At 41.4% G+C, this 24893-nt stretch overlaps 2 protein-coding genes across 3 annotated transcripts in view; both read left to right on the forward strand.

Annotated features, from left to right (window-relative positions):
* LOC143767460 (uncharacterized) overlaps positions 1 to 24893 on the forward strand; it is a 164258-nt gene that overhangs the window by 81725 nt on the left and 57640 nt on the right. The window lies entirely within an intron of this gene.
* LOC143767485 (uncharacterized) lies at positions 630 to 16668 on the forward strand. Of its 2 annotated transcripts, none has more exons than XM_077255870.1 (7): positions 630 to 677; positions 6804 to 6965; positions 7095 to 7274; positions 7358 to 7481; positions 7562 to 7647; positions 7846 to 7939; positions 13980 to 16668. In XM_077255870.1, exons 2-7 carry the CDS (start codon positions 6894 to 6896, stop codon positions 15068 to 15070), a joined length of 1647 nt encoding a protein of 548 aa, XP_077111985.1. In that variant the 5' UTR covers positions 630 to 677; positions 6804 to 6893; the 3' UTR covers positions 15071 to 16668. The 2 variants fall into 2 exon arrangements, with proteins under 2 accessions (XP_077111985.1, XP_077111984.1); XM_077255869.1 differs by having other exon boundaries at positions 668 to 967.

Raw genomic sequence — 24893 nt, forward strand, 5'->3', positions numbered from 1 at the left:
CGGCTGTTTGCCAACTTTGATATCGGTTCTGATGCCCAGAACCCATTTGGGCCAGGCTGGAGGCACCTGGGTTTGATGCAGGGCATCACTATCTGTGTATTCATAGTGTGAGATCAGTGGCCCAAAGTCCTTTAACTCCTGAAAAACATCTGATACTTATTCAAATCTGTGAAAATCGGCTATTTGCCCACTTTGATGCCGGTTCTGATGCCCAGAACCCATTTGGGCCAGGCAATAGGGACCTGGGTTTGATGCAGGGCATCAATGTCTGTGTATTCTTAGTGTGAGATCAGTGGCCCAAAGTCATTTAACCCCTTAAAAACACCAGTTACCTATTCAAATGGCCAAAATCGACTGACTGCCCCCTTTGATGCCAGTTCTGATGCCCAGGACCCATTTGGGCCAGGCTGAAGAGACCTGCTTTTGATGTGGGGTGCCCTGTTCTATATGTCTGCAGTGTGAGATCAGTGGCCCAAAGGCATTTAACCCTTTCTTCAACGCTCTTTGGTGCCCACTTTTGTGCCAGTTTTATAATTTTTGTAGCAGTTTTTAAGTGTATTCACATCAGCGCACCTTGCTGATCATGTGACCCCTGACTCCCCCCCCCCTGTGACCTCATCCCAGGTCCTGTGCGCACAGAGCAGCCATATATGTGGTGTGCGGCTCTGCAGGTGGAGGTAGGTGCTGGAGATTCCCCATTACTGGGCGGGGGCAGGGGGCAGTAACCCCTCCATTCCCGGAGATAGTGCCCCCAGCTCTGCCATGTGTATATGTACAGTAATAGGACGCTGGTCATATGTACCGGTACCAGGTTCTCCCCCTCCCTCTGCACCTTCTGTTTCTCAGTCCCTCTCCATTCCTGTCCTCCTCCCTTCCGCTCTCCCTTATTTGCAGGGCTCAGGCTGTACAACCTTCCTCAGGACTTTTCCAGACTTGTGAATGGGCTCCTTGTTGGCAGTAGCAGCAGGTACGTGAGTGAGGAGAGAATTTTGGGAGAGGAATGTTGTCCCTTTCTTGTCATATGTAGGCTATGTGCACACGCTGCGGATTTTGCTGCGGATCCGCAGCAGTTTTCCATGCGTTTACAGTACAATGTAAACCTATGGGAAACGCAATCCACAGTACACATGCTGCGGAAAAAAACGCGCGGAAATGCAGCGGTTTACATTCCGCAGCATGTCAATTGTTTGTGTGGAATCCTCAGCGGTTTTACACCTGCTCCATAATAGAAAACTGCAGGTGTAAAACCACAGTGGAATCTGCACAAAAACCGCGGTAAATCCGCAATAAATCCACAGGAAAAACGCACAGTTTTTGCCCTGCGGATTTATCAAATCCGCTGTGGAAAAATCTGCAGAGGATCATTCTATGTGTGCACGTAGGATTCTCGCTGCTCAGCAGTCCAGGGTCTTCTTTGTTGGATTTTTGGTTTATTCCTGCCTTAAATGTTTTCTATTGGTGAAAGGTCCGGACAGCAGGCAGCCGATTCATCACCCAAACTCTTGTTCTACCAAGCTGTGCTGTTGTGCTGGGTGCAGTATGTGGTTTAGCTCTGTCGTGCTGAAATATATTAGTATTATTATTTATTTATATAGCACCATTGATTCCATGGTGGTGTACATGAGAAGGGGTTACATACAAATTACAGATATCACTTACAGTAAAAAACTAACAATGACAGACTGATACAGAGGGGCGAGGACCCTGCCCTTGCGGGCTTACATTCCACAATATACAAGGTCTTCCATGAAATAGACATTGCCTGGATTGAAAATATGTTATTTCACACATCCGACACCCCCCCCCCCCCGCCCCCCGCAAAATGGGATTCGAGTGTATATGCCAACATGATCATAAACTATAATGGTGCCAACAGTGACTCAGGCGTAGTAGACTCCATCTGGGTGTCAGTCTCCAGTTGGCGTATACACCCAAAAATGGTGCACGACAGATCACACATTCACAGTCAGAACCATTCTAGTCTATGGCCCATATAGTCAGTGCATACGCCCTGACTAATCCTGTTTTGCAGGGTGGTTCAGACGTAAGTCCCGACTGGGATCAAGGAAAGAATGCCGAAATGAAGTGTGAAATCACCCTAACACCTATATATAATGCTCAGAATTGATGACACCTTTCATTAATCAAGCACCCATACCATCAGATTCAGAACTGTGCACTGATAAGCTGGATGGTCCCTCTCCTCATAAGGCCACATACCACAGCGTCCATGGTTTCCATAAATAATTTCACATTTTGATTCATCTGACCACAGAGCTATACTGCCCCTTACCCCACAGGTACGTACCACCTTATATGGAAGGTTTTAGTCATCTGTGCTTTCTATTCATGCAGGAGGTTTGACCAGGAGAGCTGTACAATTACATCTAAGGGTATGTTCCCACATACAGGATCTGCTGTGGTTTTGGCGCTGCAGAATGTCCAGACCTATTATGTAAATTGGCAAACAAGCATTTATGTTTATTACATATGCAAGTCTGGGGAAAATCTGCATGTGTACCCACAAGAGAAATCGATATGCTGCAGATCTGAAAGATGTGCCACATGTCGGTTTTCGGGGGTGATCTGCAAGTTCACATAGACGCACAGTGGACATGGGATTTCTAGAAATCCCATCCACTATGCTGTAACAGCTGGCATTTTTGACGCTGCATAAATGTGTTCTTCTTATCTTTGGGTGTTGCTGCCTGCTTATGATTGGCCAGCATCATACAGGGGGAAGAAGTACACACCCCCCAGTGACAATTTTGATAACACCACTTGCACGAAACTAACAATATAATTTTTAAACTCTATAGGTGCCAAGTACTTTTATATCTCCACAGTGGAAAGGCAACATTAAGCAAGGTCCTTGTCCCTTGTGCAGATGGTTTCTCTAGAATCTCTGAATCTTTTCATGATCCTGATAGTGTCGATATTCAAAGTCTGTACAATTTTACGTTGAAGAATATTTCTATGAAGCTAAACAGCGGATTTTCTAGGCAAAAAAATGCAGCAGAAATATACACTCACCGGCCACTTTATTAGGTACACCATGCTAGTAACGGGTTGGACCCCCTTTTGCCTTCAGAACTGCCTCAATTCTTCGTGGCATAGATTCAACAAGGTGCTGGAAGCATTTCTCAGAGATTTTGGTCCATATTGACATGATGGCATCACACAGTTGCCGCAGATTTGTCGGCTGCACATCCCAAAGATGCTCCATACAAGGCAGGATGGATCCATGCTTTCATGTTGTTTACGCCAAATTCTGACCCTACCATCCGAATGTCGCAGCAGAAATTGAGACTCATCAGACCAAGCAACGTTTTTCCAATCTTCTACTGTCCAATTTCGATGAGCTTGTACAAATTGTAGCCTCAGTTTCCTGTTCTTAGCTGAAAGGAGTGGTACCCGGTGTGGTCTTCTGCTGCTGTAGCCCATCTGCCTCAAAGTTCGACGCACTGTGCATTCAGAGATGCTCTTAGGCCTACCTTGGTTGTAACGGGTGGCGATTTGAGTCACTGTTGCCTTTCTATCAGCTCGAACCAGTCTGCCCATTCTCCTCTGACCTCTGGCATCAACAAGGCATTTCTGCCCACAGAACTGCCGCTCACTGGATTTTTTTTCTTTTTCGGACCATTCTCTGTAAACCCTAGAGATGGTTGTGCGTGAAAATCCCAGTAGATCAGCAGTTTCTGAAATACTCAGACCAGCCCTTCTGGCACCAACAACCATGCCACGTTCAAAGGCACTCAAATCACCTTTCTTCCCCATACTGATGCTCGGTTTGAACTGCAGGAGATTGTCTTGACCATGTCTACATGCCTAAATGCACTGAGTTGCCGCCATGTGATTGGCTGATTAGAAATTAAGTGTTAACAAGAAGTTGGACAGGTGTACTTAATAAAGTGGCCAGTGAGTGTAGGTTATGCTATGTTGGGGTCTGTGCACGTTTGGTTTTTTTTCTGCAAAGTTTTGTCCCAAAACCTGAAGGATTTCCTATAAAATGAATGGAAATCCTGGAGACTCATGCACACGTTGCTTGTTTTTTCTTGCAGAGTTTCTACAGATATATATCTGCAGCATCTCTATTTTTTTCAGCGTTTTTGCTGCAGATTTTACCTATTCTAATGTGTAGAAAAGTCCGCGGCATATAAAAAATGCAGCAAAAAAGTCCTTTTTTATGCAGTGTTTTTCCCGCCAAGACGTGCAGAAATTTCTGCTGCAAAGACGTGTTCTCATACCCTTAATGCGAATTTTCCTGTGTCATAAGATATGTTCACATATTGCATTTCTGCAGCCTGTATTTGCAGCGTTTTTTTTTTTTTATGCAAATGAAAAGTTGCTTTTTACACTACGAGCAAAAGCTATGAGATTTTAGAAATCTAATGCACACACTTGGTTTCTCTTCATGACTGAGTAGGAACACTGCAGGGTTTTTTAACTCTGCAGAATGTCAATTCTTTCAGCATTTCTTCACTAGTAGAAAGCAAGTGAAAAAAAGTTGCGGGGAAAAAAAAGGCAGCGGCATTTGTCACAATGTCTTTGCTGCATTTTTGGTGCATAAAACTAACTCTATTAATAATGTACTGTAGATAAAGCATAACTGTAATGTGCCCCCCAAAAAACACTGCATAAAATGTGTTGAAAACGCTGAAAAGCCTGAGTGTCGAATGCAGCTTTTTTTACTGCCAAGCGAGCAAAGGTACAGAACACAGCAAAAACACTGCATGTGATCACAGTCTTAGTCTGGATTTTAGTGTGAACCTTCCTTGTGCAAGATTCAACTACAAATTTATATTAACTTGTATACTGGGCAGACTGGGGGGGCAATAGACAGGAGTCAGAATTAATCTTTGTTGCTGATTCTGAATGGCAGGAGTGCATGTGAAAAGCCATAGGTGAACCTTTATATGCTTCTCTGCACAGATCATACAAGATGGATGTTGGAGGTTAAGGCCACGTTCACAAATTCAGTATTTGGTTAGTATTTTACATCAGTATTTGTAAGCCAAAACCAGGAATGGGTGAAAAATGCAGAAGTGGTAGAATCATAGAATGTTAGAGTTGGAAGGGACCTCCAGGGTCATCTGGTCCAACCCCCTGCTCAATGCAGGATTCAATAAATCATCTCAGACAGATATCTGTCTAGCCTCTGTTTGAAGACATCCATTGAAGTTATTTCTCTTAATACATCCCAGAACTCTTTTTTTTTTTTCATTTGCTGCTGCATCACACTGTTGACTCATGTGCAATCTGTGATCTATTCGAATACCCAAGACTTTTTCACATGTGCTGTTGCTTAGATCTATTGCTCTTTTTCTGTAAAAGTCATTTTCATTTTTCTTGATCAGATGTAGAATCTTGCAGTTTCCTCTTTAATACTATTCTATTAGTCGCTGCCCACTTGTATGCTTAACTAGATCCTTCTGAATCCTTTCTCTGTCTTCTCTAGAATTAGCTATCCCTCCTAGCTTTGCATCCTATGCAAATTTGATTAGTTTACCTTCAGTTCCCTTATCTAGATCATTTATAAAAATATTGAAGAACACTTGGGACAAGACAGAGCCTTGTGGTACCCCACTTGAAACACTTCCAGTTGGATGTGCAACTATTTATTACCACTCTTTGAGTGTTATGAACCCATCTAGCCGTAACCTTGTCAATCCCATACTTGGTCATTTTTTCATTAAGGATAGTATGAGTTACTTTATCAAATGCTTTGTTGAAGTCGAGATATACCATGTCCACTGCATTTCCCTAATCCACACAGTCAGTGATTCCATCAAAGAAGGAAATTAGATTAGTCTGGCATGACTTGTTTGCTGCAAACTCATGCTGGTTCTGTTTAATTACTGTATTCTTATCCTAGTACTAACATTCATGTTGTTTAATAATTTGTTCAAAAATCTTTCCTGGTGTAGAAATAAGTCTCACTGGCCTGTAATTTCCTTCCTTTTTTGAAGATGGGGACAACATATACACTTCTCTTTTTTCTATAGTTTTGGTCCTAATATCGAGCTTGATGTGAGGTAGCGTAATGTACAGTAGCTAGACCACTCAGGTCTTAATTACTGGTATACTAAGGCCACATGCACATATTGAGTATTTGGTCTTTTTTTTTTACCTCCGTATAAGCCAAAATTAGGAGTAGAACAATCAGAGGGAAAAGTATAATAGAAACACTTGCACCACTTTTACATTTTTTACCAACTCCTGGTTTTGGTTTTCAAATAATGAGGTAAAAAACTCACCAAATAATCAACGTATGCACGTGGCTTAACAGCTTGACAAAGTAACCTAAATGCGCTCCCATGGCCTACAGGCAGCAGCTCCCAACAAGCATGTCTGTGATTTAATTGGTCAGCTCTTAAAAATTGAGCTATCAGCAGCCCAAGTGCATTCAAAGTGGTAGAACATCCCTTAGACAACCATTAATAACCTCTTTAATCGCATGCCATGGTATATAAGTGTATGTCTTTATGGCACGCTGATATTTGATACTGAATGAATTGAGATATTTTCAAATTTTTCCATAATTTGCATATCATAAAAATGTTGTAAGCAGCCAACAAGTAGAATGCTGGATGGTTGGTATGTACTACTGAGATTGCTGATCTCACTGGCATGAATCCTGGAAATAGCAATCCTAATAGTCAATATCGACTCTTTAACGAGCCTTGATACAACCCAAAACCATGATCTGTTTTAAAACATGGCAAAGCTGCTTTATATCTCCAAATATGTTTCTCTTATTTTCATGATTTTTTATTTGTATATTTTCTCATCTTCTCATTCAGATTCCTAAAATATCAGCTCTTCTTAGTGAATATCTTCTACATTCTATATCTATATTCTACATAATGTAATTTCCTGATTAACCATCAAGGATGGACAGAGACAAGATGACGGAGAGGATATTGCGCCTCACCCTAGAGATTCTCTTCCGGCTTACTGGAGAGGTGAGAGATTCTGATGACGTCACATTAAATCATTCTTATCTATGAGAATAACAGATGGACAGAACTTGAGAGGTGAGGACTCTGGAGATGTCTGTACTGAGATTTATTAATGTGTCTCTCCATAACCAGGACTACACAGTAGTGAAGAAGACCTCTAGTGAGCGCTGTCAGGACCCCGTGTCTGAAGGATGGGGAAGACCCCTGAGCCCAATCACTGGGCCTCCACCTCACCCCCTGATACATGAGGACATCAATAGCCAGAAGATCCTAGAACTCACCTACAAGATGATTGAGCTACTGACTGGAGAGGTGACAGTGCTGGGAAAATTATACAGTAACACTATGAAGGGATCGGGGTGATGACTGTATGATTATATGATTGTATGTTTCAGGTTCCTATAAGGTGTCAGGACGTTGCCGTCTATTTCTCCGTGGAGGAGTGGGAGTATTTAGAAGGACACAAAGATCTGTGTAAGGACGTCATGATGGAGGTTTCCCAGCCCCTCACGTCAACAGGTAACATGCTGAAATGCACACGGCCTATAATCATCTGTATATGAAAATTGAATTCACTCCCTGTATTTGTTTTCTTCCAGTTTTATCCGGTAAGAGGACACCAGAGAGATGTCCTCTCTTTCAACAGGATTGTTCAGAAGAAAATCCAAATGTTCAGCATCATCAGGTAGATGGAGAGAAGGTGTCATGAGATCTCCCCTATGATGTGTAGATGGCTGTGAAGGTCTTGTGTTCAGTCTTGTTTTATCCACCAGTATTATATGTGTTATACTTGTGTAATGAGAACGGTGGAGATGGCAGGATTAGAGCTGATCATAGATGTGACTTCTCCATCTGTCTGTGACTTTTACAATATTTGTTTCAGGGTGAAGATCTGACCCATATTAATACTACACAGACGTACGTGAGGGGAGGTGTTGAGTGGTGTAAAGAGGAGATTCCCCTAGATAACTGTCAAGGTGAGTAGTAACCACTAAATGCAGAGCAGTCACACATTCTTCTCAGTCACTGACTGATAATTTCGTGACTTGTTTTGAGCTCTGTGATTTTTTTTTTTACGTTTTTCAGCTTTAGATTCACCCGTTTTGCCAAAATGCTAAGTAAATATGCATGAAAATATGGTATTTTTATAGACTATAATATAAGGATGTAAAATACAGATGCAATATGGCAATTGAGGGAAAGAACTTTTCTTTTTTTTTTTTTTTTAAATCAGATCATTTTTATTGATTATTTGATTTTTATAAACAATTACATACATTATAGTACAAACACAATAAACTTAATAAACAAGTTTAACCCTTAAAGTTTATATAGTCCTATACATGCCAAACAAAGTTATCAATTTTGTCCAAATGAAGATTTTCCCAAAGATTGGTGACACGTTATTAACCCCTTTCTGCCATCGGATGGAATAGTACGTCCAATGGCACACCCCCGCTTTGATGGGTGAGCCCGCATCAAAGCCGGGATATGTCAGCTGTTTTGAACAGCTGACATGTGGCTGCAATAGGTGTGGGCAGAATCGCGATCTGCCCATGCCTATTAACTAGTTAAATGCCGCTGTCAAACTGACAGCGGCATTTAACAAGCTCTTCCGCCCATCCAGCCGGAAATGCGTGCATCGGTGACACCCGTCACGTGATCGGGGGTCATCGGCGCATTGACATGACAACCAGAGGTCTCCTTGAGACCTCCCTGTGGTTGGCGCTCATAGCAATGCTGTAATTCTACTACATAGGAGCGATCTGAGAATCGCCTCTATGTAGCAGAGCCAATCAAGTTGTGCCAGCTTCTATCCTCCCATGGAGGCTATTGAAGCATGGCAAAAGTAAAAAAAAAATGTTTTTAAAAATATGAAAAATATAAAAGTTCAAATCGCCCCCCCTTCACCCCATTCAAAATAAAACAATTAAAAAAAAAACCCTACACATATTTCGTATCGCCACTTTCAGAATCGCCCGATCTATCAATAAAAAAAAAAGGATTAACCTGATCGCTAAACGGCGTAACGAGGAAAAAACTTCAGAACGCCAGAATTATGTTTTTTTTGGTGGCCGCGACATTGCATTAAAATGCAATAATGAGCGATCAAAGGATCGTATCTGCACCAAAATGGTATCATTAAAAACTTCAGCTCGGCACGCAAAAAATAAGCCCTCACCCGACCCAAAATCAGGAAAAATCGAGACGCTACGGGTATCGGAAAATTGCGCAATTTATTTATTTTTTTTAGCAAAGTTTGGAATTTTTTTTTCACCACTTAAATAAAATATAACCTAGACATGTTTGGTGTCTATGAACTCGTAATGACCTGGAGAATTATAATGGCAGGTCAGTTTTAGCATTTAGTGAACCTAGCAAAAAAGTCAAACAAAAAACAAGTGTGGATTGCACTTTTTTTTTTTGCAATTTCACCGCACTTTTTTTTTTTCCTGTTTTCTAGTACGCGACATGGTAAAACCAATGGTGTCGTTCAAAAGGGCAACTTGTCCCGCAAAAAACAAGCCCTCCCATGGCCATATTAACAGAAAAATCAAAAAAGTTATGGCTCTGGGAAGGAGAAGGGCGAAATACAAAAACGTAAAACCGAAAAAAGCTCTGGGGGTTAAGGGGTTAAATGCACTAATTATACCAAAACTAGTGTTGGTTGCATGTTCATTAACAACATGTTTACAAACAGAAAATAATTGGTATCTCTATGTCATCAACATACAATATTTAAAAAGCCGAAATAGCCAACTGGTCTAGTACACTAAAGCTAGGTTCACATTGCGTTAACAGCAGCCCGTTCAACACATACGTTAACGGACTGCTAACGCAAGTGCCGGTATGGCTGTCCGCTAGCGCAGATAGAGCATCTGCTAGCTCTATCTGCGCTAGTGGTGATGGACCCGGAAACGCTGCAGCCCGCGTCTCAGGGTCCGTCACTCAATGACGGAACATCGCTAGCGCACGCCCATTGTGGGCGTGCGCTAGTGATGCGTCCGACATTGCATTCAATGGCGACATTAACGGACTACGTTACACCGTGTTATGCTGCGGTGTAACGTAGTCCGTTTAACGGACGCACAGAACGCAATGTGAACCTAGCCTAAGGCAGGGGTCACACTAGAGCGTTTTACGGAGGTATGAGAGGTGCAAAAACTACGCATTGCACACGGACCAATGATTCTCTATGGGGCAGCTTCTATCTGCCGTATATTACATCCACGAAAGTTGTGAGGACCTTACCGAGTTGCTCAGCAGGGAGGTACTACAACACACAGGCGCTAGTAGGAAGGCTACTGATTTCCACCTGGATAAGGGGACTCTGGTTTTGCCTTCAGACCGGCTGGACTCTGCCTACCCTGTGATTCGGTGCCCTGGGCTGTGGATACTGAAGCTTCCAGTAAAAGGTAAAGAGACTGCAACCTTGTGTTCTCGTTATTTTCTGCGCCTTACAACCTCCACCATCACCATCTACACTTCTGGGAAGCCCTGGGGATACACTTCACCTCTGGGAAGGTACACCATCTAGCTGCCATAACAACACCCCAGTGGACCCCTAAGCAGCATCGGTCACCCTGACCGAGCACCACAGGTGGCGTCACGAACATCATACAAACTCTTACTTTTAATGGACACCCCTCAAAGGGCCACGGACCGGATCAGGCCACCTTGACATCTGTTATGATCTGGTGGCCTAAGAGCAGCATGAGACGTACTCTGGAGAAGGTGGTACCTGTACTGACCGCAGACCCTGAACTTAACACCGCAACTAGAAGTAGCCGTGGAATGTACCTAGCGCTCCCTAGACATCTCGACACAGCCGGAGGACTAATTACCCCTAGAGATAGAAAAGGGAAAACTATCTTGCCTCAGAGAAAATCCCCAAAGGATAGACAGGCCCCACAAATATTGACTGTGAGAGGAGAGGGAAAAAACATACACAGACTGAAATGAGAATTTAGCAAAGGAGGCCACTTCTAGCTAAATAGAAAGGATAGGACAGAGTACTATGCGGTCAGTATTAAAACACTAGAAAATATCCACCACAGAAAATACAAAATCTCCACAGCTAACTAAAGATATGGAGGGTATATCTGCATCTCCAGAGATACCAGCTTGGCTAATCAAATCCTTATACAGACCAAGCTGGACAAGACAAAAACATGGAAAAGAACTGAACAATAAGGCCACAGCATGTGGACAGCAAAAATCAAGATCAGAACTTATCTTTGTTGAAATGAACTGCAAAGCAGAAGAGACCAGGCAGGGATGTGAATCCTCCAGGAACAATGGACAACTGGCACTGACTAAAGGGTGAAGCAAGACTAAATAGCCCAGTCAATATTGCAAAAAGCGAACACACCTGATAAATGCTGCGATTCAGAGACAGCAGCGCTACCACTTACAACCACCGGAGGGAGCCCAAGAGCAGAATTCACAACAGACATCCCCCGAACCGAAGTGCCCGGTACCGAGTTCCCCATTGCCCTTACGTGGGGGGCGCTCCATACTCCATATATGTGTGTGTATATATATATATATATATAATATATATTTCATACAGAGCTAGATAACATAACGGCTGGTAATTCAATTGCCGGCTTTTGCTATCTGCTTACCGAACCCGACAGGATATGAGACATGGTTTACATACAGTAAACCATTTCATATCCCTTTTTTTTTTTTACATATTCCTCACTAATAATGTTAGTAGTGTGTGTGTGTGTGCAAAATTTGGGAGCTCTAGCTGTTAAAATAAAGGGTTAAATCACAGAAAAAACTGGCGTGGGCTCCCGCACAGTTTTCTCTGCCAGAGTGGGAAAGCCAGTGACTGAGGGCAGATATTGATAGCCTAGAGAGGGACCATGGTTATTGGCGCCCCCCGGCTAATAACATCTGGCAATTAACTTTCTGGCCATGAATAGCAGCCTAGCCACGGCCAACTTTTTTGAATTATTAATTCCAATTTCTTCAACGTACCCCAACACACACACTAATGGAGTCCTAGGCACTACAAATTCATACCTCCCTTCAATCAGACTAATCACTGCAAAGCAAAAAACTTGTAATCGCGGACATTCTCACAACATATGCAAAATACCTGCGCCCTCATTCATACATCTCGGACACTCAGAAGTGCTTCTCACACCAACCCTATGTAGAAACTCAGGGCATCTGTAAGCTCTATTAATGGTATACAGTTGCAACAATCGACCAGATTCACTTAATGACAATTTTGGAACATATTCTAATATAAACTCCCAAACTTCATCATCCAATATACCTTATTCTTCCTCCCATTTGTCCAGCGCATGGACAGGGTGTCGCAGTAAAAAGGTATGCAACAGGTCCTCATAGATCATGGAAATATCCCTTCTCGTGATCCCCTCCATACAAATATAATCTAACAAAATATCTTTCTGTACCCTTAGACCACTTACCCTCCTCTGCTGCCTATAGGCATGCTGGACACTAATATAGAGAAACCGATCCGTATCAAGCACCTGAAATTCTTCTTGTAAGGACTCAAACGACTTCACCTCCTGATTCCCAAGTATAGCTGCGATAGATCCCCTTATGCGACCAAGCCTTCTGATCCTCCAATTTATAGAATTCGCCCCAAATTTTTGTTCATCCAAATGGGGTTATAGATCGTCATTTCAGAGATCCCGCTATTCTTTTTTTATCCTGGACCACGTCTTCTGCACCAGACCCAGAGTGGGGAACCTCTTACCCAACCGACCAAAACTCCCATCCTCCAGCCCTTGCACCAGGGGAGCCCTCCGAACCACATACTCAAGCATAGCCTGCACTGAACTCCCATAGACTCTTGAAACCCATCCTCTGATATGTTGGCCTTGGGACGCCAGAATATATAACCAGGGATTGGGCAGATCAAGTCCCCCTCCTCCTTAGGTAATGAATTTGAACTTAGTCTCAGGTATTTAGGATGATCTATCTGTTAACTATGCATATGCCTAACGAGCATTGCAAATAACACATTGCCCAAAACTCATTAAAGTATTTACACCATAAAACTGTCCCAAAACACTTTGAAAAGTCACAAAATGTCTGCAGATCTTCCTGAAGCAAAACCCATAACTCCTTGTGAGGTTTAGACTGCAGGGTGACAACTAGAGGATTGCTTAAACTCTGCAATTTAGTCTGGTTAGAGTCAAGTGACGATCCTGTTTTTTGTCAATAAAGGTTCATTTACATGGACCGACCGGTAGCACAAAGTGATTACACAGGCAGACCAAAGTAAATGATTCGTACAGAGGGAACAATACTACATTGCTCAATGAACATTGGCTGCCAAAGTTCTTGGAGGTTCAAGTCCTGTTTACACGAGATGATGCATCGCCAAGAGTAATGATCTTTTGATCATTTTACGCAATGAACGAGCATTTGGCTAATTTATCGGGTGATCAGCAGCCTGTTTACACTGCAAAATAATTGTGAAACGAACAATTTTAGCAATACTCGTTCATAATTACAGTATTTTGCTGTGTATAGACTATTTCTAGGAGTTCTAGGAAAACCAAAGACTAGTCCCTCCCCCAGACGTCATCAGTGACATCTGTTTTGAGGTCTGGGACAGGTCTCTGCTCCCCGCGTTCTCATTTTCTATGCGCACTTACAGTACACTCTCTTCCCAGCTCATAATTTCTCTTTTTGGGTTGAAGAGGGAGCGCACTGTCCCTGAACATTGAAAAGGATTCTCGCACAGTGAGCAGGAAGCTCATACTGAGCATTCTTCGAAATGGCAACCTATTCATGATCAGTACAGCAGGGACTAGCCCAGCCCCTTTAATGGACATTACTGATGACACTTTGCTTATATGTATTATAAAATGTTAATATTATAAAATGTCAATATATTTATCTCATATCATTTTTCATATCAAATTTTCTACTTTCCCTGCAGTTTATATGGAATTTTTAGATATATTGATAGAAATGTTATAAAATGTCATATTATAAAAATCTACTTTTCTTTCTTGGCAGGTGACTGTATCAGTAGCTCAAATGGACATGTTACATCTTCAGATTTTAAAGCAGATAAAAATGGTATAACACAAAATACATGTGAAAAGCATGACACTATTCCAGATATACCATCATCCCTTCACAGCAAAGATCTATCATCTGATCCTTTTCAACAGGACTCATCTTCTGATTTATCACAGACTGTTAAGAAAAATAACAGAAGGGACACTGATGATGAAATATCTCACGAACGGGAGAATACATATGCGTGTTTAAAATTCGGAGAATGTCACTTTGATATATCAAAGAATTTTAAGCATGAGAAAAGTCAAACTCAAGTGAAAGCATTTTTACATACAGAATCTGGGACATGTTTTACATCAAAATCAAATCTTTTTGAGGATCAAGAAACTAACACGGGGGAGAATCCACATTCATGTTCTGAATGTGGGAAATGTTTTACAACTAGTTCAAAACTTATTATACATCAGCGAATACACACAGAGGAGAAGCCATATTCATGTTCTGAATGTGGGAAATGTTTTGCAGTGAAATATAATCTTATTACACATAAAAGGAGTCACACTGGAGAAAAGCCGTTCTCATGTTCAGAATGTGGAGCATGTTTTAATCGTCATTCGAATCTTGTTAGACATGAGAAAAGTCACAAAGGAGAGAAGCCATTCTCATGTACAGAATGTTGGAAATGCTTTAAACAGAAGTCAGATCTGGTTACACATCTGAGAATTCACACCGGGGAGAAGCCATTCTCATGCACAGAATGTGGGAAGGGTTTTGCTAAAAAATCACATGTTTTTGCACATCAGAGAACTCACACAGGAGAGAAGCCATTTTCATGTTTGAAATGTGGAAAATGTTTTTCTCGGAAATCAAATCTTCTCACTCATAACACAACTCACACAGGAGAGAAACCATTTTCATGCTTAGAATGTGGGAAATGTTTTTCACGGAAATCACGCCTTGTTGACCATCATAAAATTCACACAGCAGAATATCCATTTTTATGTTTAGAATGTGGGAAATGTTTTAAATATAAGTCAAATCTTGTTGCACATCAAAATTCTCACACAAAGAACACTCAATATTAATTAATGTAAATGTTTTACAGCCAGTTCAAAACTTGTTAATGGAGATGAGCAAATCGATGGGATAAATATCAAATTGGTGGTAACTTTTCATGAAAACCAAACCCTGCAAATTTGAACAATGTGCAATTTACTTCAATTAAAATGGCTTCCACCTTTTTAGAAATTGAAGGAGATTGTAGACGCACATGACCTTGGGCAATGCAGGAAAGGCCTTCTTCAAAAAGCCTTGCTACTATCACATCACATATTACTGCACAGTCAATGGGGAGAAACTACCATATGCTATTTAAAAGTTAAAGCTGGGATTGCAGCAGATATTTTTTCTGTGAATCTGGATAGTGAGAGAACATCACAGGTTTGTCATAGAAGTAGGGCTAGGAAGTGCTATAACAGGCACAACAATTTCTTCAAGTTGATTTCCTAAATCGGATGAGTAGTCAGTATTTGGACAGAATCATTAAGATTCTGATTTGGCTTTTTTCCTTAGTCTTATTTCAAGGCTCGTTAAGGGGACAATAATGACTTGTAGGATTGCTACTTGCAATAGATGGAACTAGAGTTCAAGTCCTTTCCCTCTCGGAAGAGACAATTTGCATATTTAATTTTCCAGAGGAGCATGCAAGGTGCTTATGTCTTCCCACCCTGCCATGCCAGACCTGGCATGTCACTCTCCACAAGGAGAAACCTTACCCCTTAGATCTCATATATATTGAAGTATTTTTAACAGTACAAAGGCAAACTGAGCTTGAAAGGGGTCTTCAATGTTGTACACATCTTCTGAGGACAGTTGGATGTTTTGAAGTACTTTCAGTAGATGGATAATTGATTTGCTGATAATTTAATATAAAAGCAAAAAAAAATTGAACAAGATTGTGGGTTTGAATTTCATAAGCCTCTCACATTTCTACCAGAGTTGTTAACTGTCCGGAAATTCCTGGATAGTCCATAAAAATGGCACTTTTTGCCCTCTCCGTAATAAGTTTTTTTGGAAACCAAAGAAACTTATACAGATTGCCATGACTGTACATAATCGTCTTTTTACAGTGAATTAAGCTGGTGTCTTCATATCAGATTTATGGGCTGAAGACATATTTCACTTATCATGCTTTATTATGGTTTCCATTGTGTCTAAAAATATTATACGTGTGATTTTTTTTTTTTTTTTCTTTTGTTGTAAACTGTTCAAAAAAATAAAAAGTGAAGTTGGCAACCATGATCTCTACTTGTTACACATCAGATTTTCTACAGGGGAGAATCCATTATTTTGATTATAATACGGGAAATGTTTTGTCAACAAAAAAAAACGAGAAAAATGTTTTAAGTGTCGACAAACTCACTCAAGGAAGTAGAAATTTCTGCTCCAAATTTGTATTACTAACAAATAGGTAAATAAAACATAACAGATAAAGTTGATAACAGTTAAAGTGGCAGTAAAATTACATGTTATACATGAGAAAGGCATATCAATCTGATGATTAAGAAACATTTTCAATTACCGATTAACATATTTATGAAAATCTAATCCATAAGCCTCTTTCAATAGAATAGCAGTTTTCTCATATGAGGTGTTGTACAGTTGGAGGTGGTTGATGGACTGATTTGGTCATATGCGGCTCCATTTTTTTTCTAACGGCTTTCATCTCGATATAGAGCCATGTCGACTTGATGGATGAACGATCTGTAGGAAGATCGATATTGTGTAAGCATAGATGGGTCCACCATGGTCCTCTCTGTCATTATCATCATCAAACCATCAGATTGCTTATCTTCGCCTTGCTCCTTGTATTTTTCTTACCTTGATGTCCTTCTCCAATGATTGCTGTCTTTGTATGATGTGTCCAAAGTAGGAAAGTCGTAGCTTGATGATCCTTACTTCGAGTGACGTCTCTGGCTTGATTTGTTCCGCTCTTGTTGCCATCCATGGTATTGAAAATATCCTTCTTCAGCATCACATTTCAAAGGTGTCAATTCTTGTTTCTTTATTCTTCAGGTTTTGCATCCATGTTATCACAGAAAAGACCAAACTACTATATGTACTACATGTATGAGCCGTGTCTTCATCGCCAGTGAAATGTTTCTCGATTTGAAGACCTTGTCCAGTGACTTTTATCGTTTTTTTGACCATGCCTAGTCTATTGACTTCTGGTGTTGTCGCTGCATCTTTATGGATCATTCATCCGAGTAGGATGAAGTAATTTACAACTACCAGTTTGTTGCTGTCCGTCTCAAATGTGTCTCATATCTGGTATTAGTCAATATCTTTGATTTCTTGGTGTTGAGTAGCAGGCCTGTGTTTGAGCTTTCCATCTTGACATTCCATAATACATCCTTCATTCCATCTACACTTATTCCTATCAATGTTGTATCATCTACATATTTAAGATTGTTGATTCTTTTTTGGCAAGTCCAGCCTTCCTAAAAAATAGCTTCTGCATATAAATTGAAGGGAAATGGTGACAGCATGCAGCATCGTCTGACGCTTCACTCTACTTTGAATCATGCCATGTGACGGTGGTCTATGAGTGGAACAGGCTGCCACAATAGATGGTGAGTTCTCCTTCTTCAATGTAAGCTTTCAAACAGAGGCTGGACAGACATCTGCCTGAGATGGTTTAGTGAATCCTGCATTGAGCAAGGGGTTGGACACAATGACACTGGAGATCCCTTCCAACTCTAACATTCTATGTTTCTATGTTGCCATGTTCCATCCGGACTGTGGCTTCTTGGTCGATGTAAAGGTTCCTAATGAGGCTGATCAGATGGTTCAGCACACCGATATCGTTCATGGTATTTCAAAGTTTCTGGTGATCAACACAGTCAAAGGCTTTACTGAAGTCAAAAATAGATCTCCTTGTTGTATTTTTCAGAATTTTCCACTAGTGGTCACTTTATAGATAGAAATGTTAGTGCAGCTTTTCTCACAAACTTACTAACAAGATAAAGTGGCCAACCATTTTAATTGCTGAAAAGATACCGATCTTTTTTTAAAAAATATATATATCCTCACTTACATCTGAGACCTCCACTGATGTATTAAAAAAATGCTCTGTAATGAGCAGCTCATCAGGAAGAAGCTCCTGGCTGAATGCTTGCACTGATCGAGGCATGTGTTCAACATAAAGTCTATGAGGCTATTAGGTCAGGAATCCCTGTGACTTGTGGGCCCATTATGTTAATTGCAGAGGACCGGTGTAAGCAGTTGCAAGAAGTTGCTAACTTGCTGAGAAGTTGGTATGAACATAAGACAACCACTTTTCAGCCCTCCTACAGCATTCTAATGTGCTGTATATATGTCCCCCCATTCGAAAAGCAACAAAAGAAAAACACTTTTTATTATACTTGCCTGTGGGGCAGTCAGGTTCAATGGGTGTCGCTGGTCTTGGTCCAGCGCCTCCTTTCTACTTTCAATGTCGTCCTCCGGACACATCTGTGAAATCAGCCTGTCCAGTTATGAAGCGACACTGATTGAATCAATTTCTCCTGCTGTTGTGCAAATGGAACAGACAACAGGTAGAAATTATAGGCAATTTGCAGGGCAACTCCTATAAAGGAGAGGTGGTGACCACAAACTATTTCTATGTTCTTATCCTTTTTTTGCCGTTGTTTAGGTCACTGTTGCATTTTGTCATTGCACTCACCCCTAGAGGTACAGTGCAGTAGCATGTGGTGGTGTCTACAATCCACAGAAGTTGCTCAGTTAGTGCAGCTCATCCAGGATGGCACATCAATGCAAGCTGTGACAAGAAGGGTAGATGTGTATGTCAGTACAATGTCCAGAGCATGGAGCAGATACCAGGAGATGGGCCAGTACAAAAGGGAACATGGAGGGGGCTATAAGGGCAACAACCCAGCAGCACAGAAAGTGCCAGAGCCATGCAAAATTACCTCCAGCAGGCCACTAACATCAATGTGTCTGGTTAAACTGTTAGAAATAGACTCCATGAGGGTGGTATAAGGGCCTGATGTCCACAAGTGGGTGTGGTTCTTACAGCCCAACACTGTGCAAGGCGATTGGCATTTTCCAGAGAACACCAATATTGTCAGTGTGGTCTTCACGGATGAGAGCAGGTTCACACTGAGCACATGAGACAGATGTGACAGAGTCTGGATACACCATGGAGAACGTTCTGCTGCCTACAATATCCTCTAGCATGACTGGTTTGGCAGAGGGTCTGTAATGGTTTGAGGAGGCATTTCTTTGGAGGGCTGCACCAGTCCTCCATGAGCTAGCCAGAGGTACCCTGACTGTCATTAGGTACCAGGATGAGATCCTCAGACCCATTGTTTGACTATATGCAGGTGTAGTGTGTCCTGGGTTCCTATTGATGCATGGCAATGCTAGGCCTCATGTGGCTGAACTGTCAACAGTTCCTGCATGATGAAGGCATTGATGCTATAGACTGGCCAGCCCGTTACACAGACCTGAATCAACTGGTGTTCAAATAATTGTTTTTGTTTCAATAGATTTTTATTTATTTTTCTGAAAAGAAAGAAAAAGCAACAATTTTTTTTTTAAGAATAACGAGCTGTGCATGTGGCATATCACTTCATATCTTGTAAGTATTTCTTCTCTCAATATTTTACTATACTTAAAACATATTATTTATTGTAATGGGAGAGATAGGCAGGGGAAGGGCAAGGAGGAGGGGTTAGAAGGGTAAAGGAATGGGTATATCCAAAACTAGGATAAAAACGACTAAATGCCGTATAGTCAATTTTTTTCAAAAAAAACAAACAAAAAAACAAAATTATCTGTTTAACCCCTTAATCCCGTATGACGTACTATCCCGTCAAGGTGACCTGGGACTTAACTCCCGGTGACGGGATAGTACGTCATACGCGATCGGCCGCGCTCACGGGGGGAGCGCGGCCGATCGCGGCCGGGTGTCAGCTGCCTATCGCAGCTGACATCCGGCACTATGTGCCAGGAGCGGTCACGGACCGCCCCCGGCGCATTAACCCCCGGCACACCGCGATCAAACATGATCGCAGTGTACTGGCGGTATAGGGAAGCATCGCGCAGGGAGGGGACTCCCTGCGGGCTTCCCTGAGACCCCCGGAGCAACGCGATGTGATGGTGTTGCTGCGAGGGTCTCCTACCTCCTTCCTGGCTGCAGGTCCCGCATCCAAGATGGCCGCGGCATCCGGGTCCTGCAGGGAAGGAGGTGGCTTACCGAGTGTCTGCTCAGAGCAGACGCTGGTAAGCCTGCAGCCCTGTCAGTGAGATCGGTGATCTGACAGAGTGCTGTGCACACTATCAGATCATCGATCTGTGATGTCCCCCCCTGGGACAAAGTAAGAAAGTAAAAAAAAAAAATGTTTCCACATGTGTAAAAAAAAAAAAAAAAAAAATTCCTAAATAAATAATAAAAAAAAATATATATATTATTCCCATAAATACATTTCTTTATCTAAATAAAAAAAAAACAAAACAATAAAAGTACACATATTTAGTATCGCCGCGTCCGTAACGACCCAACCTATAAAACTGCCCCACTAGTTAACCCCTTCAGTAAACACCGTAAGAAAAAAAAAAAGAGGCAAAAAACAACGCTTTATTACCATACCGCCGAACAAAAAGTGGAATAACACGCGATCAAAAAGACTGATATAAATATCCATGGTACCGCTGAAAACGTCATCTTGTCCCGCAAAAAACAAGCCGCCATACAGCATCATCAGCAAAAAAATAAAAAAGTTATAGTCCTAAGAATAAAGCGATACCAAAATAATTATTTTTTCTATATTTTAGTTTTTATCGTATAAAAGCGCCAAAACATAAAAAAATGATATAAATGAGATATCGCTGTAATCGTACTGACCCATCGAATAAAACTGCTTTATCAATTTTACCAAACGCGGAACGGTATAAACGCCTCTCCCAAAAGAAATTCATGAATAGCAGGTTTTTGGTCATTCTGCCTCACAAAAATCGGAATAAAAAGTGATCAAAAATGGTCACGTGTCCGAAAATGTTACCAATAAAAACGTCAACTCGTCCCGCAAAAAATAAGATCTCACATGACTCTGTGGACCAAAATATGGAAAAATTATAGGTCTCAAAATGTGGAGACGCAAAAATTTTTGCTATAAAAAGCGTCGCTGGTTTCACACTTGCGTTTTTGTCTGCGGCGTTTCTTGCACAAAAAAACGCATGCGTTTTTCCCTATATTTAACATTGAAAACGCATGCGTTTTTTGTACGCGTTTGGTCGCGTTTTCAAACACATGCGGTTTTTTTTCTGCATGCGTTCATTTTCAGAAAAACGCATGCGTTTTTATCGAAAAAAACAGAAAACACACTGAAAAGCCACCCACCACCATCAAGGTGATAAAGGGATCCAAACCCTAACCCTAACTCTACCCCTAACCTCACCCCTAACCGTTTAATGAACATTTTCTGACAGTCATAGTGCCACGTATTTCAGTGCCACGTATTTCAGTGCCACGTATTTCAGTGCCACGTATTTCAGTTCCACGTATTTCAGTGCCACGTATCACGTATTTCAGTGCCACGTGTTTCAGTGCCACGTATCACGTATTTCAGTGCCACGTATCACGTATTTCAGTGCCACATATTTTAGTGCCACGTATTTAAGTACCACGTATTTCAGTTGCACGTATTTCAGTGCCACGTATTTCAGTGCCACGTATTTCAGTGCCATGTATTTCAGTGCCACGTATCACGTATTTCAGTGCCACATGTTTCAGTGCCACGTATTTAAGTGCCACGTATCACGTATTTCAGTGCCATGTATTTCAGTGCCACGTATTTCAGTGCCACGTATTTCAGTGCCACGTATTTCAGTGCCACGTATTTCAGTGCCACGTATTTCAGTCACGTTTAGGGTTAGGGGTAGGGTTAGGGTTAGGGCTAGGGTTGGAGGTAAAGTTAGGGTTAGGGTTGGGGCTAAAGTTAGGGTTGGGGCTAAAGTTAGGGTTAGGATTTGGATTACATTTACGGTTTGGATTAGGGTTGGGATTAGAATTATGGGTGTGTCAGGGCTAGGGGTGTGGTTAGGGTTACCGTTGGGATTAGGGTTAGGGGTGTGTTTGGGTTAGGGTTTCAGGTAGAATTGGGGAGTTTCCACTGTCCAGGCACATCAGGGGCTCTCCAAGCGCGACATGGCGTCCAATCTCAATTCCAGCCAATTCTGCGTTGAAAAAGTAAAACAGTGCTCCTTCCCTTCCGAGCTCTCCTGTGCGCCCAAAAAGGGGTTTACCCCAACATATGTGTTATCAGCGTACTCGGGACAAATTGAACAACAACTTCTGGGGTCCAAGTTCTCTTGTTATCCTTAGGAAAATAAAAATTTGGGGGGCTAAAAATCATTTTTGTGGGAAAAAAAAGATGTTTTATTTTCACGGCTCTGCGTTATAAACTGTAGTGAAACACTTGGGGGTTCAAAGTTCTCACAACACATCTAGATAAGTTCCTTGGGGGGTCTAGTTTCCAATATGGGGTCACTTGTGGGGGGTTTGTACTGTTTGGGTACATCAGGGGCTCTGCAAATGCAACGTGACGCCTGCAGACCAATCCATTTAAGGCTGCATTCCAAATGGCGCTCCTTCCCTTCCGAGCTCTGTCATGCACCCAAACAGTGGTTCCCCCCCACATATGGGGTATCAGTGTACTCAGGACAAATTGGAAAACAAATTTTGGGGTCTAATTTATTCTGTTACCCTTGTGAAAATACAAAACTGGGGGCTAAAAAATCATTTTTGAGAAAAAAAAATATATATTTTCACGGCTCTGCGTTATAATCTGTAGTGAAACACTTGGGGTTCAAAGCTCTCAAAACACATCTAGATAAGTTCCTTAGGGGGTCTACTTTCCAAAATGGTGTCACTTGTGGGGGGTTTCAATGTTTAGGCACATCAGGGGCTCTCCAAACGCAACATGGCGTCCCATCTCAATTCCAGTCAATTTTGCATTGAAAAGTCAAATGGCGCTCCTTCCCTTCCAAGCTCTGCCATGCGCCCAAACAATGGTTTACACCCACATATGGGGTATCAGCGTACTCAGGACAAATTGCACAACATTTTTTGGGGTCCAATTTCTTCTCTTACCCTTGGGAAAATAAAAAATTGGGGGCGAAAAGATAATTTTTGTGAAAAAATATGATTTTTTATTTTTACGGCTCTGCATTATAAACTTCTGTGAAGCACTTGGTGGGTCAAAGTGCTCACCACACATCTAGATAAGTTCCTTAGGGGGTCTACTTTCCAAAATGGTGTCACTTGTAGGGGGTTTCAGTGTTTAGGCACATCAGGGGCTCTCCAAATGCAACATGGCATCCCATCTCAATTCCAGTCAATTTTGCATTGAAAAGTCAAATGGCGCTCCTTTCCTTCTGAGCTCTGCCATGTGCCCAAACAGTGGTTTACCCCCACATATGGGGTATCAGCGTACTCAGGACAAATTGTACAACAACTTTGGGGGTCCATTTTCTCCTGTTACCCTTGGTAAAATAAAACAAATTGGAGCTGAAATAAATTTTGTGTGAAAAAAAGTTAAATGTTCATTTTTATTTAAACATTCCAAAAATTCCTGTGAAACACCTGAAGGGTTAATAAACTTCTTGAATGTGGTTTTGAGCACCTTGAGGGGTGCAGTTTTTAGAATGGTGTCACACTTGGGTATTTTCTATCATATAGACCCCTCAAAATGACTTCAAATGAGATGTGGTCCCTAAAAAAAAATGGTGTTGTAAAAATGAGAAATTGCTGGTCAACTTTTAACCCTTATAACTCCGTCACAAAAAAATTTTGGTTCCAAAATTGTACTGATGTAAAGTAGACATGTGGGAAATGTTACTTATTAAGTATTTTGCGTGACATATGTCTGTGATTTAAGGGCATAAAAATTCAAAGTTGGAAAATTGCGAAATTTTCAACATTTTCGCCAAATTTCCATTTTTTTCACAAATAAACGCAAGTTATATCGAATAAATTTTACCACTAACATGAAGTACAATATGTCACGAGAAAACAATGTCAGAATCGCCAAGATCCGTCAAAGCGTTCCATAGTTATAGCCTCATAAAGGGACAGTGGTCAGAATTGTAAAAATTGGCCCGGTCATTAACGTGCAAACCACCCTCGGGGCTTAAGGGGTTAAACAGTTATAATCATACTATTACCCATTATTAATTATACCAACTTTATATCCACCAATAATACCCAATATATTTATTTCTAATCATGTTTCTACACTGCTCAAAAAAATAAAGGGAACACTTAAACAACAGAAAATAACTCCAAGTAAATCAAACTTCTGTGAAATCAATCTGTCCACTTAGGAAGTAACACTGATTGACAATCATTTTCACATGCTGATATGCAAATGGAATAGACAACAGATAGAAATTATTGGCAATTATCAAGACACACTCAATAAAGGAGTGGTGCTGCAGGTGGGGACCACAGACCATATCTCAGTACCAATGCTTTCTGGCTGATGTTTTGGTCACTTTTGAATGTTGGTTGTGCTTTCACACTTGTGGTAGCATGAGACGGACTCTACAACCCACACAAGTGGCTCAGTGTTATGATCCCTAGTGGCTGAGGATCACACATAGACCAGTAAGTGATTAAACTAAGGACGAGCTCTAGGGAGATGGTAACTGGACTGATCGCAAATCTGAACCTATCCAACACAACTAGAGGTAGCCGATGAACATGCCTAAAAAATTCCTAGACGTCTCGAGCCAGCCTGAGGAACTAGCTACCCCTAAAGAGAAAGAAGGACCTCGCTTGCCTCCAGAGAAATAATCCCCAAAGATATAGAAGCCCCCAACAAATATTAACGGTGAAGTAAGAAG

This window comes from Ranitomeya variabilis, chromosome 4, assembly GCF_051348905.1.
Source record: "Ranitomeya variabilis isolate aRanVar5 chromosome 4, aRanVar5.hap1, whole genome shotgun sequence".
Lineage (NCBI taxonomy): Eukaryota > Metazoa > Chordata > Amphibia > Anura > Dendrobatidae > Ranitomeya > Ranitomeya variabilis.